The sequence below is a fragment of the Salvia miltiorrhiza genome, chromosome 2 (genome assembly GCF_028751815.1).
Source record: "Salvia miltiorrhiza cultivar Shanhuang (shh) chromosome 2, IMPLAD_Smil_shh, whole genome shotgun sequence".
NCBI lineage: Eukaryota > Viridiplantae > Streptophyta > Magnoliopsida > Lamiales > Lamiaceae > Salvia > Salvia miltiorrhiza.
This window is the reverse complement of record NC_080388.1, coordinates 26875454-26888851: the sequence shown is the minus strand read 5'-3', so window position 1 is coordinate 26888851 and position 13398 is coordinate 26875454. Positions and strand designations below refer to the sequence as shown.

Below are 13398 nucleotides of genomic sequence, written 5' to 3'. Positions count from 1 at the left end.
TCACACACAAGGCGGGACCTCTACACCATCGCACGTAGGCGGAACACTACCCACACAAAAGTGAGAAAATTTATCCGCACGCAGGCGAGATTGAACTCAAGACCTCTCACAAAGGAGAGTTAGAATGCCTGAACTTTGCCACTTGAGCTAGGCCTCATCGACTTTCCACCTAAATATATAGCTCCACACAAAAGTTGAAAAATTTTATCCTATTCCTAGAAATTGGACAAGATTAGTGGGACAAACGAAAAATGAATATGAGACAAGATCAATGGGAACGGAGGGAGCAGAAAACTTTGAAATTGACCAAGATAATGTATAGCACCAGCAGTAGAGCATTTGTTCAAGTTGCTGTACACATAAGTTTAAGTTGCTGTACACATAAGAAGTCATACAGATCCGCCATCTCTCTCTGACCTGCGCCGAAAACACACACACAGCCACAAAGAGCCCTCGCCGCCTCCGCCTCCGCCTCCGGCGGAGGGTGCCGCCCTCAGCCACCACGGCCCCCTCTCGACTATCTCTGTGTTCTCATACTACACAGACACCCAAATCGCCGTCTCTACGCCATCGTCACGAGCAGCAGTAGCTGCCCCGACCGACTTCTCCTCTTTCCCTGTTCAAAACCTAGATCCCCAAATAGCCACTCCCCCTCATTCGATGGCAGCAGCCGCTACCACGGCCACCGCCCTCGCCCGCTCCCCTCAAAGCGGCGAGCAGTTCGCTCCTTCACCAACTCTCTCACTGTACAAAATGCTATGCCTTACAAGCAGCGTCTGAATCCGGCCGTGGATATGTGGATTGGGGAAATGGCGGGCGGCGCGTGATATTCTTGGAGGCAGAAAAGGAGATCTTGAGGGATACTGCGAGGTTTTGAAGAGGAGCTAGTGGAGTGGGGAGGAGAGGTGGAGATTATGGACAGGGCGGGTGGGTCGCGAAAATGGGTAAAATTCTTGGCAGGACTGATCCGGTCTCATGCAAGAGCAGCTCAATATTGGGCCGGGTTCCGAAGGTCCGAAGTCCTAAGCATATTTGACTTTGACTTTTCCGATTCATTTCCTACTATATTTTAAAGCAATCAAGAGTGACCAGCCGAAATATTTATGGAGCTGGACATGTGATCAGATTTGAACATGGCGCTCTTCCTTTTCACTACAATCCTCTGCTCCCTGCTACAATCCATCCCCTTTCAAAGTTCAACTGTTGGAGCAGTTGATGATCACATACTTTTCCCAAATCTAACACTTGTTCTTGGGCAGACTCTCATTTCTCAAAACCAAATTTTTGAAATGGGTTTCTTCTCGCCTGGAAAATCTTCAAACAGATTCTTGGGAATATGGTACAAGAGCACACCACAAGTTGTAGTCTGGGTTGCAAACAGAAACCATCCCATCACTGCCTCACAACCGCCACTTTTCATGATTTCCGGAAATGGAAGTCTTGTCATTAGCAGTGGCAAAAGCATTATCTGGTCGGCTAGTTCATCAGAGGTGGCATCAAATCCATTTTTAGAGCTGCTTGATTCTGGAAACTTGGTTCTTGTAGACAAGACGAGAACGGTATGGCAGAGTTTTGATTACCCAACTGACACCATGTTACCTGGAATGATATTGGTGGATGATGTTCATGCTGGTGTGGAAAGGAATTTGACATCATGGACAAGTCCAGACGATCCATCTCCTGGTGATTTTGTTCACAAGATCCAAAACCGGGGCTTGGCTGATTTGGTAACTCTCAGAGGGGAAAGCAAAAGATACCGACTTGGACAGTGGAATGGGCAATACTATGGCGGTGGCCAACGCTTTCCGAGTGCCATTTACAAACCAGAGTTAATTTTCAGACAGGAGAAGTTGATATCCGTAGGAGAGCCCTACGACAGCTCACTTCTGGTAAGAACTATTTTGGACACATCTGGTACACTCCTGCGTCATACCATGAACGCCAGAAAAGACAAGTGGAATCTTGCCATCACATTTCCTCAAGAATCGTGCGATGAGTATGGCAGTTGTGGTCCTAACAGTATCTGCAGATCCGACAGGCCAGTTAGATGCCAGTGTTTTAAGGGTTTCGCCCCAAAGTTCCAAAAGGATTGGGACCTTCAAGATTGGTCGGGCGGATGTACTAGAACTAAACCGTTGAATTGTGAGGGTGGAGATGGATTTCAAGAGATTAGAGGGGTGAAGTATCCTGATATGTTGAGATTTTGGTTAAATACAAGCATGAGCCTCGGTGAGTGCAAAGCTGAGTGCTTCAAAAACTGTAGTTGCACTGCATATGCTAATCCGTTCATTACAAACGGAGGCAGCGGCTGCTTGATGTGGTTTGGTGATCTCATGGATACCAAAGGACTTTCTGCAGCAGATAGTAAGCAGAACATCTATATCCGTGTGCCACTTTCTGAACTAGGTAAGTAGTTTCGTAACTTCCATTTCTTTACACTATCTTGATTTGCATATCTCAGTTCCGAACTCAAGATGGGCAGTACTTTATGTGCATGTTATGAATCCTAGGAATCATTTAACCTAGAAGCTGCCTTAATTTGCCTGTAGATTTTAGCACAAGTGTAGAGGAGGAGGAGAATAAAAGGCCTACTAAATTCATACTGGTATCAATTGCTTCTGGTGTTCTTGTCTCAGCCATTATCAATGGAGGTGTACTTTTTATGTCAACACGAAAGAGGCAAGGTAACAATTGAACTTCTGCAGTTGACTGCTCTGAAAAAAGGAGAGTTTATTCTTGCTTAAAGCATAACTCAAGTTAATTCTGATTTGTTAATTTTTGTTTCCTCTCCCTTTTTAGCTGTAAAAAGGAATAACGAGGATCTAGAATTACCTGTGATTAAAATGGCAACGATTGTGCAAGCAACAAATAGTTTCTCTGTGGAAAACATGATTGGAGTTGGAGGTTTTGGTCCTGTTTATAAGGTATTGTACTAAATTAGAGTGCTGAAGTTGAACAAAAACAAGACTTTATATCCTTATTTGTATAATAACATATTCATAAGCAGGGGAACATGCCCTCAGGAGAAGAAATAGCAGTCAAAAGATTGTCGAGATCTTCACGACAGGGTCTTGAAGAGTTCAGAAATGAAGTTATGGTAATTGCAAAACTTCAACATAGAAACCTTGTCAGACTTTTAGGATGTTGCATTGAAGAAGAGGAAAGGATGCTGATCTATGAATACCTACAGAACAGAAGTCTTGATCTCTTTGTTTTTGGTATACTCTGATTTATCCTTCATTTATTTAGGTTGTGAAATCCCATAGCTATATATCAAAGAGAGATGCATTCACAGTTAACATTTACATGGTATTCAATCATTTGCAGATCACAGTGGGAGAACACTATTGACATGGCCTAAGCGTTATGACATTATCATGGGAATTGCAAGGGGACTGCTATATCTCCATCATGATTCCAGATTAAAGATTATTCACAGGGATCTCAAAACGAGCAATATTTTACTAGATGGACCTTTAACTCCAAAAATATCAGACTTCGGCTTAGCAAGAATATTTGAAGAGGATCAATCTCTTGCTAGAACAAAAAGAGTCATTGGGACATTGTAAGTCTTCCCTTTTTTATTAAATCATCAAATTGCTTCATTATTTTCTATGGTGGCCTTAAGATCAATAACTTTATGCAGTGGATATATGGCTCCCGAATATGCAATGGATGGAAAATTCTCGGTGAAATCTGACATCTTCAGTCTTGGAGTGGTTTTGTTGGAGATAATTAGCGGCAAAAAGAACAGAGGATATGGAGAATCAGATCACTATCTTAACCTCTTGGGCCATGTATACTAATATTTTGATGCCATTTTCATTTATAGGTATAATCTCAAAAAAACTGAGCTGGTTATTATTGTGGCAGGCATGGTTGCTATGGAAAGAGAACAAGATTCTGGAGTTGATGGATGAATGTTTGAATGATACATTTGAGGAGTGTGAAGTGAAGAGATGCATGCAAGTGGGATTATTATGTGTTCAGAAATTTGCAGAAGATAGGCCAAACATGTCATCAGTGGTTTCAATGTTAGGAAGTGAAGGAGCAGTTTTGGCAGAACCAAAAGAGCCTGGCTTTTTCATGGAAAGAAGTTCGAGCCCGTTGGGCAGTAGTGCATCACCGTCGTATATTGAGTCAGAGAATGAAACAATCACAATTACTGAATTAGAAGCCAGATGAAGACACCCAACAACATTCTGCAATTACTCTCAATGTAATTAATATACTAGTATTATTAATCGAAAATTGGATGGAATGGAGTTTGAGTTAGAAGAAGAAATCAAAATTTTGATTGATTTATTTAGGAATATTTACTTTTCAGGATTAACTTGCGTAGATAAAAATAGTATAAATTTATTTAATATTTAAAAAATGAATTTAAACTTTGAAATATTTCAATACTTAGCATTGATAATATCTGTCATTTGAGTTTCTTTTATATCCCAATACTGAAATCCTAATTTCTGTCGATGAAGCGATTGAAGTTGAATGCCAATTTGAGGGTTTCCCAAATTTAACTTTTATAAATTAGACCGAATCCCCTGAAGATTTTGAAATCCAAAACTGACCCCAAAAATGTTTTGGAATTTTCAATCACGACACCTATATGGCTTCTTCTATTTTTTTTCGTTTATTTTTTAAGGTATAATCTATGTGGATTCTTGAAATGCTGTCAAAGGCAAAACCCAAAAGAGACTAAACTTTTGATCACATGAAGCACAACGTCATGTCCTGATTTTTGTTGGTCATGTATTAGTAGACCATAATTCTTTCTATCCTTGAATGCAGCATCCTACAAAATTTTGTTAGGAAATAACACATACATAAAATTACCAATGCCAAAAAATATTTATAAAAGAATTTGTTACTCAGTTTGTCTTTGCTAACTCAAATCATCCTTATGAGGCTATATTTGGAGATTATATTTGGGGCGATGCTAAGACATAAATTTTCACTATAAGTTTTGGATATATAGTATAATGATAGAACAATTATGTATAAGCAAGTAGCAGAAGAAACGTGTGTTGCACGTATTTGCAGATGATAAATTGCTTGATGTAATATTCTGCTAAAAATTACCTTTATAGATGATTTGTAACCATTATATTCAATGCAATATTCAAAATATCATTAAGAAAATTATTGTGAATAAAGTTCGTTAAAATATGTATTGAATTTACAAAAAGTCAAATATTGTTAGTAAATAAAAGATTAAAAACTAAAAGCAACTATATCAACTATTAATTAGTCTAAATTATTAAATGTGGATCTATATTCACATCAAATCTTTTCTAGTTTGATTGGTCCTTTCTCTTATTTTTGCTTTCAGAGATAAGTTTTTCCAACGTTTGGTCATCATCATCTTCATCGCTTGAAATCTCAGTATAATCTTCAAGAATTTAAGCTTCTGATTTTTTGTTGTCTGCCATTTCAATTTGCTTGGCCTTTTTAGTTGATTTTTCATTTTTTTTACACTTCATTTGACTTGGCATTCTTACCATTTTTTTTCTTTCCGTTTGTCTTCTTTAAACTTAGAAAAGTGGCTTTAACATGTCTTTTTATGGAACTTTCTTCATTATCATACTTAATAACCATCTCATCCAAAAATTTGATATTACCTTTTACAGTAGTCGGCTCCTCACCATTTCCAACTCTCAGTAAGAAATTGCTAAATTCTGGACCATTCTTTGATCTCCTGTTTATGGATAATTAAACTTTTAAATTTTCAGCCACAAATATGACTTAATTAAACTTGCGGAAATTATCTGTGCAATTGTAGCTTTAGGTACAGCTGGTAATACTTGCCTAAAATCTTCTCCAAATATTACTTTTCTGCCAAAAAAATTATCATTCCCCATTACATCCTTTAACAACTTATTCACACTTTCAATTGCTCATTTTTTTGCCATAGGTACTTCATCCCATAAAATTAATTGTGTTCTAGATAACAACTATGTTGTTGCACTCTGTTTCGAAATAGAGCACTAACTTGATTCATTAGCATTTATTGGTATTTTGAAACTGATAAAGTATCTTATCAACACCTAATTCTAAGTTGCGAGTTTTACCTAGTGTTTGAGCGTAAAAGTTGAGAGAAAAAGTTGAATTGCCGAGAAAGAAATGAAATTGTTGTTGTATTGAATGAAGAGCACGTCGTCTATACAAAGGGAATGCATGGGGTATTTATAGAGTACAATAGAAGGTAAAATAGTAATTTCATCTCTGAAAATATGCTCCCCGCGTGGTCAGGGATATAGTAGTAATTTTGCCTGCAGACGAGCGATTCCTCTGTTCTGGCGTTTCCCGGGTAAAACGGTCGCTCATTCCGCTGCCTATCTTGAGTGATAAGCCATTCCTCTGACTTTGGTGATTCCTCTGACTGAGCCCGTTCCTCTGGCGAAACCCATTCTTCTGACCATAGTGATTCCTCTGTCCGAGTTCATTCCTCCGCTCTGCATATATTACTCCTCATCATAAACGCTAATGAGTTGTTCTTTCTCCAGGCATTATTCTAGCAACAACTCTAGATGTTTCAGTTGTAGAAGCTATTTGATTTTTTTAGCCTGAGAGTAGCTAATATTGCACGATATAAGAGTGTCTTTAGCTAATATTGCACAATATAGAATGTCTTTCGAGTTTTTCCCGATCCATTTATGAAAAAAAAAATCACCTTCTCCTTTTTGTATGCAACTCAAGATCATTGAAAAAGCTTTTTGTTGTTGATCATTCAACTTCAGCTCTACATTATGATCTTCCTCATGTATTTATATTGACATCTCATCAAGTATTTCTCTAAAACATTCACTATCTAGCATCAATATAAATAGGAATTATTGGAAAGTCCTAAAAATTCTTAAGTTTTTCAAAGTTTTGTAAACTCGTAATTTCTATTGAAGTATCTGCTTCCCTTTTGAAATCTTCAGACAACACATTAAAGTAGGTATCCCAAAGGATTCTCACATCTTTTGGTGCACAGTGTACAAAAATTATAGTAAACAACCTTTGTAATTTATTTGACATTTGAAATATTATTACTTAGTTTAAACACTCAATAAAGCTTTGACCAACTTTCAATAATCCCATTCTCTGCGGCTTATGTACTGTTTATTATCAATTAATTCCGAAAAGAGGCTGGTCCACTAAAAGGATTTAAGAGGATTCGAAGATAATATCTTTCTTCTCATGAAATTCCTTATAAAGATATTTTCTTGATTTTTTACTTGGGCATACATTAGAAAAATACTCTTATTGTTCACCAAATGAGGGAATCCGTAGTGGAGAGCCATATAGGCTCTTGTCCCCACCATTTAAGAGCCCCTTCCCATAGTGGGAGAGTCTTTACCCGGGCTCTTAAATTTTATTTTTCATTTTGTCCTTTTTTAATATTGTTTTCAATTAAATTGAACATTAAATTTAACAATATAAATTTCATTAAAATTAAAATTTAACACTACATTGATTGAAAATTAAAATTACAAAAACATTAAATTAAAATCCTAAATTAATTCAAAGTAAAAGAACATTAAAAATAAAATCCTAAATTAACCCATTGCAACGTTTCACTTCTTCAACTTGCTTCAAGTGCAACTCCAACTCGTCGGGATTCATTTGCGAGGTGTCATTGCCCATGATTTCTACAAGGTCCCGTTGGGTTTGGGAGAAAATTCTCATGACTTTCACCATGTTTTCCATGGCCTTGACAGCTCGTTTCTGCTCGTCAGACGACTCTACCTTTTTCTTGTCTTTTCATTTGACTTTTTTCTCCACCTTTTGGCCTTGGAGTCTCATTGAGATACTTGGCTCACTAGAAGTCGTCGTGTAGCGACCGTCCGAGCCCTTTGAATGTTTGGCGGAGTGGACATCCGTGGAGCACATTCCAAGCATGTGGATATTTGAATACACCACCATGCTCGGTTGCAACTGATGCGCTTGAGCGGTGATTTGCTCATCGCTCGGTTGGACATCCCCGGCAACGGCGCCAAAAACTTGTTCGCTATTTTATTTAATACGCCGCAAGTGTATGGGTGCAATTGTATACAGTAGCAAGCAAGGTCGTATTCCACAGAGACTGAATTAACCAATTCCTATCCTAAATTATTCTACTCTATCTGGACAAACGAAATTAAGAGTTTTGTTTTTAAAACTAAATAAATAAATAACAGGAAACAAAATAAATGAAGCTGCGAAGCAAAGAAACAGATAAGAGAAGATTTCCCAAGGCAAATGTTTCAACAGATTCTCCTAACTAACATGTTCAATTCAATTAATGAAATGATTCCTAAGGCAATCTCTAAGCTAGTTCATACTCACTCCCGTGGCATACAAATCGTTGATTACATGCAAGGTTACCATCCCTGGATCACACTTCTAACATGTAACTCCTAAAAGTTTCTAGGATTAATGCCCTTACAATTATCAATTCCCTTTACAATTAAAATAAATGTGTTCTATGTTCTTAGTTCAGGTAATAATCATCATCTCCCGATTTCAAATTAAAACCTATGATTATGCTAAATTGGTGATCAAGCAATAAAGCAAACAATTATAACAAGAACATAGAAATGAATAACAATCTCAATTAAATGAATCCAACAGTCAGAAATTCAAATCATATCTACTCCCTAAATCCTGGGAAAAAAAGGAATTTTAGTCACACATAGACATATGACTAAAAATCAATATCTCAATAAAACTGTAAAACTTTCAACAATAAAACCGTAGTAGAATCGAGATTCTTCAGTTCTTGCTCTGGCTCCGTTCTCCGTTTCTCTCAGCTCTCAGGAAAAGTAAAATATGATAAAAAAATCTTCTTCAATATGTTTGTGGGGAGTATTTATATGCCCTAGGTCTCAAAATATAGGTCAAAACCGTGTAGGATCAAAAAATAGCTGAAATAATAGAAAAATCGCGCAAAATCTGTGCTGTCACGCGGCCCGAGGCGCAACAGCGCGCCCAGCCCGCATGAGGTGCCGAATTCTAGACAAGGTCCTGACTGAACTCCCTCGTCTGAACTCCGATTTATGATCCATTTGCCCTCATGAACTCCTCTCGAGACGAACTACAACTTATATTTCAGCCAATTCTTCCAAATTCTGCTTCATTATTTCCGAAAATTCGTTCAAACAACAAGCAAGTGACAAGTTCTTGACCATAAACCAATATAAGCTCAAATAAACCATCAAACACACAAAATCCTCATTAACTAAACATCAAATATGATACACCAAGAGGTAAAAAAGCATGTTTATCAACCCCCAAACTTGAACTATTGTCCGTCCTCGGACAAAACAAATGTAGTAGCCCCACCGTATTTATACTATTGTTGATTATATAATTAAGTTCATATATTAGATCCCAATATAGATAGTCATCAAATAGAGGACCGTAGTAATCCAATTTCTATATGGGATTAGCTGATTAAGTAAGAAATATAAATTCAATTATTTATATTATTATATAGGCAGCTCAATCTCTATATAAATTTAGCTTCGGCCCAATAGTGTTATTGTTTGGGCCTATAACTTTATTTGAAACCTAAACCCAGTTATTGGTTATAAATTCAGTTTTAATAAACCCAATAGCTGTTACTTGGGCCAAGAGGGTGATGAGAAGTGATATAAAGCCCAATAGCCTTTTATTTGGGCTAATACCCAATACTTATTATTTAAAATAATAGTATGCTATGCCAATATATATAGAGTAAGCCCATGGATTTAAGGAAGAAATCGTGAATTTTTTAGACCCAATGTGAGTTTCATTGTCAATTTAGAATCAACAGATCAGATAAGCTATTGATGCATCACCTATTATATGAAAGAAACATGATACACGTATCATGTGATTTAACATATATCTCTCACCTTTCCACCCAGCTACTTCATTTAACCGACTGAAACGATTATAAATATGGCGAGTTACAGTAGTCTCATCTTTTCCCCATTCTGCTAATTCCAAACAACAAAGCAAATCATCTATAATCGTCTACAGCAGCTTGTGCAGTTTGTATAAAGAAGGTAGTCTTTCTTTTCTCTTTATGTACATAATACAGTCAAAAATAGTGAAAATAGTAGTAATAGTAATAAGCTACAGACATCCCTATTCAGATTCAGCAACACAATCCCAGTTTCTCGATAATCAATTAATAAATAGATTTACATCATATAAAAATTGAATCTTGAGCAGTAGACGACTGTCACTCTGAGTAATCCCTTGAAACCTCGGTTCCTGAATAGAACCAGTAGAGATTCATTAGTTTGTGATGTTAAAGCTGAAATAGAAATTAGATTGGAAGTTTGCTGGAATAAGATTTTGAATTGGGAAATAGAGAAGAGGGAAGGAAGAAGAAGAAGGCGGGATTAGCAGTAGCAGCAGCAACCGTGAGCTACCACAGCAGAGGCACGGCTGGCGGTGGTGACCGCCGGCGTTGCCCGCGCTATGGCGGCCGCGGTGGCTACTAACAGTAGAGAAAGATGGAGGTTGAGCGAGAGATAGAGAGAGAGATTAAACAGGGGGAAGCAGGGCGGCGGCGACCGCCGGCGCTGCATGCGCTGTCGCGGCTCGCAGCGGCCGCCGCGACTAGGGTACAGAGAGGGAGAGATTTCGAGGGAGAGCGGAGAAAGGAAGAAAGAGAGAAAGAGAGATGGGAAAGCTTACCTGAATCAGAGAGGGCGGCGGTGCGATGGGCACGTCGGCGGCAGCGGCGGAGTTCACCGGAGGAGCAGACTGCAGGAAATTAAGAAACCCTAGATCTAACTCTAAATTCAGGAAATAGGGGAATATATAGAATAAAGGGAAGGGGGAAGAGGAAGGAACATGGCTCGCCGCGCCGGAGGCGACGAGAACCGGCGACGCTCGCCGGGCAAGAAAAGGGACGGAGATGGGTGGTAGGGCGGTAGAGAGGAAAGGAAGAGGGAACGATGGGAGAGAGAGAGTATGCGTGGGGAGAGTCTTTTTCTGTAGTGGAATATTATAGTATTTAATTACCAGTTAATTAAAAACAATGGACTAATCAGAACCGATCACCTACCCACCGTGGGCATACATAATGTGCCCACCATTAATGTGGCAGTCTTAATTAGAGTAAGATAATTTTAATTAGAGTAAGATATGTTAATTCTCTTTCCAAATTAAAATTGCCACATCAGTGGTGGGCACATTATGCTTGCCCACGGTGGGTAGGTGATCGGTTCTGATGGACTAATACTTGGTTTATTTAATTTTTGATGGACCTAATTCAAATAATCTGTTGTTGGGCTTAGATAATTAAACTAGGTACTTGGACCTAATTATTTTAATGGATTTAGATTAAATCAAATTATTATTTGATCTTAATAATGGGACTATGGACGTAACTGGGCCATAATTAATTTAAGAAATAGAATTATTTTAGATTATATCTATAAACGATTATAGCTATTCACTAATAATTAAAAGTGATTAATTAAAGTGTTCAAACATATAGAATTCTTTTAAGTAGCTATTAATAATTTATTATCCTAATTATTTATGCATAAATTAGATACTAGATTATTGGAAAATCAAGTACTGAAAAGAAGAGGAAAATAGGACTTATATCTATTTTAAGTTTATTAATTAGAATGGGTACCGCATTTGAATCTATGTTGGTATTGTTGATAAGGTTGCCAAATGGCAGTTAGCTAGTCTTCAGTTCATATTTAAAAAGGAATATCCTTTAAAACCCACATAAGTATTCTTTAAGTTAAATTCATATTATTTTCTCGTTATTTACTTAGTTAGTTAATCTATATTGAAGGTCATATACAAAAGAATGTGAATCCATAGTTCAAAATCACCTGGATCGTCAGACCACGATCAGGTGGGCTTTCTTATATATAAAAATCAAAGTTTAAATTACGTTGTAGTTAAACAAAATTTGCGAACTATTATCATTGCCTATCAATTTTAAGATTTATGTATGATACCTATCTGGCACCAGCAGTTAATCGAATTCGGATCCTGCTCTATCTAGATGTTAGACAGGATTAGTGTACACAAAGGCCCGCGAGCCATTTAGCGTATCAGCCGGTCTAGGGCCGTGAGCCGATTTAACATATCGGCCGGTCAGTGACCGTAGAAGGTGGCCACCTTCTCGGCACACAGTTATCATTGCAGATATGGTAGAGTACAAAGAAACATAGTCTGGTCAGACGAACTTTAGTACAAGTAAATGACTAGTGGGTGCAGACTTTTTACTAAAATCTCTGTACGACATGAGAAAATGCATGATAATTTACAGCTTTAGTATGCATGTACGTATCTTTGGCTTGTGTCCACTGAGTATTTTATACTCAGCCCTGTATGTATTTATAAATGTGCAGGTTGAGCAGAGACGATGATGAGATGGTGTCGAGCGGTCTTTTATTTTGTTTGAATGCATATTTCGAGACGCATGTCTTCAACATGCCTCTCCAGTTAGTTTTCCGCTACGAACACTTATTTTGTGTAAAGATCACAATAGGTCTTCTCTATTATGATTCTCGTATGTAAACAACATCTTTGGCTTGTGAAATCCTTTCAAGTTTATAAAGAGTGACTTCTTTATACATTAGAATTTTCTTTCGGTTCAGTGTAAACTTTCGATCCGCTTCTACAAATTAATCCCTTTCTTATTCCCGCTTCTTAATTCCCTCACTTGGTCATGATTCCCCGGATTAACTATCCTTAGTTAAGCCCGATCGTGACAGAGTGGTATCAGAGCAGTTTTTGCACTGACCCTCAAATTCTTTCAAGTCAAGTCTAGTTTGATTCGCTAGACTAGTTTTAACTAATTAGTAAACACTCGACACCTTCTCGCATCTTGCTCAAATAATATAGAAAGGTAAGAAACTAGTTGATTGAGATAGTACATGATGTTGGAGATGTATTGATTTCACAGAACATAGAAGTGAATAGAGACAGAGTTGAGTTAGGTGATTACATTCGGGGTTAGCTACTAAGAAGAATAGACACCAAAGGAATGAAGATTTAGTAGCATGTAACTTCGATATGTTTGTAATGACGAGTTACTAATGGAGATGAAAGGCGAATGTCACTCCTAAGTGAGAGACATAAGCATGGTCTTTCTTTTCAGGGTCTTATGCGACGAATCCCTGAAATGACTATTGCCATTTTAGTATGATAATACGAGTAACTAAAATTCGGAAATGATACCATGTATAACTGCCTTGCAATAGTAAGCCTAATAATAATTGGATTAATTGTGACCATGAGATTTTAGGAAGTTAAGTTGTGATTGTATTTAAGATAAGGATATGACCTCAGTTATTTGATATAGTTCTGTTTTATTTTTTTTAGATGGCAAAAACGATCTTCACAACTAGACGTCCACTATCTTCACGCGCAACCTCAGAAGAAATAATCAATTAATATCTT

General features: G+C 37.5%; 1 protein-coding gene across 1 annotated transcript; it reads left to right on the top strand.

Annotated features, from left to right (window-relative positions):
- Positions 1–299: 299 nt before the first annotated feature.
- LOC131007663 (G-type lectin S-receptor-like serine/threonine-protein kinase At4g27290) lies at positions 300–4305 on the top strand. The gene is made up of 7 exons (XM_057934588.1): positions 300–2406; positions 2550–2684; positions 2800–2924; positions 3008–3218; positions 3328–3565; positions 3647–3797; positions 3874–4305. Exons 1-7 carry the CDS (start codon positions 1134–1136, stop codon positions 4183–4185), a joined length of 2445 nt encoding a protein of 814 aa, XP_057790571.1. The 5' UTR covers positions 300–1133; the 3' UTR covers positions 4186–4305.
- Positions 4306–13398: the final 9093 nt, after the last annotated feature.

Coding starts and splice junctions, on each gene's coding strand:
- LOC131007663 (XM_057934588.1), top strand. CDS start 1,134: ATGGCGCTCTTCCTTTTCACTACAATCCTCTGCTCCCTGCTACAATCC. Junction 2,925..3,007: donor GTTTTGGTCCTGTTTATAAG/GTATTGTACTAA, acceptor ATTCATAAGCAG/GGGAACATGCCCTCAGGAGA. Junction 3,566..3,646: donor AAAAGAGTCATTGGGACATT/GTAAGTCTTCCC, acceptor AACTTTATGCAG/TGGATATATGGCTCCCGAAT.